General features: G+C 42.6%; 2 protein-coding genes across 2 annotated transcripts in view; one reads left to right on the top strand and one right to left on the bottom strand.

Annotated features, from left to right (window-relative positions):
• Positions 1–1,141: 1,141 nt before the first annotated feature.
• On the top strand, positions 1,142–2,738 carry LOC109545571 (trypsin-2). The gene is made up of 5 exons (XM_019916342.2): positions 1,142–1,345; positions 1,650–1,839; positions 1,892–2,106; positions 2,158–2,274; positions 2,331–2,738. Exons 1-5 carry the CDS (start codon positions 1,291–1,293, stop codon positions 2,561–2,563), a joined length of 810 nt encoding a protein of 269 aa, XP_019771901.2. The 5' UTR covers positions 1,142–1,290; the 3' UTR covers positions 2,564–2,738.
• Positions 2,736–2,885, bottom strand: part of LOC109545570 (trypsin-1) — a 3,561-nt gene continuing 3,411 nt past the window's right edge. Inside the window, exon 6 of the mRNA XM_019916340.2 lies at positions 2,736–2,741. Coding sequence (XP_019771899.2) covers positions 2,736–2,741 — 6 coding nt within the window. The remainder of the gene's footprint in view (positions 2,742–2,885) is intronic.

Genomic DNA, 2,885 nt, shown 5'->3' on the forward strand with positions numbered 1-2,885 from the left:
GAACGCTCATTTGTACATCATTCTAGACAGAAATAAATGGCCTTTTTAGAAAGTGAACCATGGATGGGGAAATGTTGGCAGATTTCTCAAAAAATGCTTGAATTCGAGAAGCTTTAGATTTGCGCGGTTTTTTTGAGTTGTAAAATCCACTTGAACGTGACGCTGCTTTTTTCGAAGTTTCTCAAGAACCATTCGAGCCACAGAAATCGTTTTGGCATCGTTGGATAGAGACTTAAAAAGGCTATTCAGTCGTAACAACCAGAGTGAGGAAATTCGAGTAGTTTTGACCCAGAAAGCGAAATTTTAATATCAGACACTTAGGTGCAAGATTATGCCAAAACTTCATGTTTTCCGTCCCGTTTTTGTTCATTTCTCGGAGGGAAAATAAGCAAGAAGGCTCATTTGTACATCAGTCTAGACAGAAATAAATGGCCTTTTCAGAAAGTGAACCATGGATGGGAAAATGTTGGAAGTTTTCTCAGAAAATGCTTGAATTCAAGAAGTTTTAGATTTGCGTGGTTTTCTTTGAGTTGCAAAATCCACTTGAACATGACGCTGTTTTTTTCGAAGTTTCTCAAGAACCATTCGAGCCAAAGAATTCGTTGGATAGAGAATTGAATGGGGGGGGGGGTCATGACCCGCATGACCCCTCTCCCCTCGATCCGCCCTTGGGTATATCCTGAAGGGCCTGCTTTCTTTCAAAGAATAAGCTGAACATTGAGACAAACTTTTGCTTCCTCTTCATTTATGTCATCTATTAATTATTCTTCTGACTCTTTTTCCCCTTGGTTTCAGACGCGACATTCTGAAACCGACATGTAGAGTCGATGAACGAAATGCTGCCGTTATATTGAAAAATTATTAGCGATTTTTACCCACCATTTGCTTCAAACCAACCCAATATTACCCCCCAAATCGCGCACTGAAAAATTGTGAAACTTTCGAGCAAATTTATCCATAATTTGCCGCGTCTTCCGTCCAAATCTCTTGAACAAACCCACCACTACTGATCCAAATCGCTTTTATCAGTAGACTCAGTTTACTATTGAACATTCTGGGTTTATTTATTAGCTTTATTGTTTCTTTTATTGATTGATGGTAGAAAAAATCGATTGTCACACATCAATATAACAATTAACGACGACCGCCTTAGGAAGCCATTAATCGATCAGCTAATTAAACCCAACTAAATCCGGTATAATCGATCAGATATGGAGCCAAAATGAACGTTACCAGTTTTGTTGCAAACTCACTCATTTGGCCCAAAAATTTCGCCTAAAAGGTCGCAAAATGTTGAAACTAGTTTTCTGGTTGGGGCTGGTCGCTGGATCGCTATGTCTGACTGGTAAGTGCTTGATTCTGGAGTTTTCATATCTATTTTCCTTAATTAAAATCTCAAAATAAAATGCTCTGACCGCCCCTTCAAACGAAGCTGAACCAAATTACCTCTTGACTACAAGACTTCATTGTTTAAAAATACGTTTCTTGTTAAATAACTCAGCATCTATGAATAGTCGCCTCATTGTCTTTAGGTCGACATGGCTAATCTTGAACCCCCAAACACTCTGCTACTTCAATGCTTAAACCATCCAACTCACCTTCGTCCTAGACTTTAACACTCTTCCTCAACAATCTTGAACTCTTTTCAGTGGCCGCTGATGAAATTTTCGAACCAAAACCGCTGGTTCCTTTGCTTGATGGCCGCATTGTGGGCGGCTGGCCGGTGGAAATTGCCAGCCATCCGCATCAGGTGTCTTTCCAAAATTGGCATCGGCACAGCTGTGGAGGATCGCTGATTTCCCCTGAGTGGATCCTAACGGCTGCCCATTGCATTTCCGCGTAGGTGCCCACCTGGGCATAAAATACGTTTAGTTAATTTGGAAATTTCCAGTGGCACGCACCGGTACCAATTCCGATTGGGAAGCGAGCTGTGGGCTCAAGGAGGAGTCCTGGTTTCATCCTCTGTGGCCATTCGCCACCCATTGTACAATAGTTCCACCCTGGACTACGATATTGGGTTAATGAAGCTCGCCCAGCTTCAGAGCGAAGTTGCTGATGCCATCGGCTACGCCCAGCTGCCTCCAGAAGGATGGGCGCCACTGCCAGGTGAGATTGTTTGAGGCTTAATTTGCCCCAAAGTGAGAACTGGGTTTGTAGGCGCCACTGCCAGTGTTACTGGTTGGGGCACCCCGTTTTCCGGAGGCTCTCTAATGGACGAGTTACAAGAGGTCTTTGTTCCCATTGTCAGCAACGACTCCTGTGAGGAGTATTACCGTGAGTGGAACTGTGGCGCTTCTTCAGGGGCTTTTTGCACCTGCATGAACTTGCAGGCGAATGGTTAGCTACACGATCGTACCAAATAACCGAAAGGATGCTGTGTGCTGGATTTGTGGATGGAGGAAAAGACGCATGTCAAGGCGACTCAGGAGGTCCTCTTATAGTGGACGGGTACTTGACTGGCGTGGTTTCTTGGGGAAATGGATGCGCCTTTGCCGGATATCCAGGTCTATATGCGAGCGTACCCAATTTACGCGCCTGGATTAGAGAGGAAACTGGGCTATAAAGATATCGCTTTTGTGGATTAGTTTTAAGACGAATTGAACCGTGTGATGATGATGATGAATTGATTAATCGATCAATTTGTAAAGAAAGAATAAATGTTTGCTGTACAATTGTTACAGTTGCATTTTATAAATAAACTAGCTGACCCGGCAAACATTGTATTGCCCAATAAATTATTCCTAGGGTTTTTTTTTCATCTCGAGTGGGCGGTTTGCCCACTCGAGTCCACTCACTCACAACATCACAAAGAGTTTTTGTGATTTTATAAAACAACAAAAAATACCAATAAATCATCGGATAATATCACTGGATGTTGTATCATT

Source organism: Dendroctonus ponderosae, unplaced genomic scaffold, assembly GCF_020466585.1.
Source record: "Dendroctonus ponderosae isolate FM_Combo_2020 unplaced genomic scaffold, Dpon_F_20191213v2 Dpon_F_20191213_5, whole genome shotgun sequence".
Lineage (NCBI taxonomy): Eukaryota > Metazoa > Arthropoda > Insecta > Coleoptera > Curculionidae > Dendroctonus > Dendroctonus ponderosae.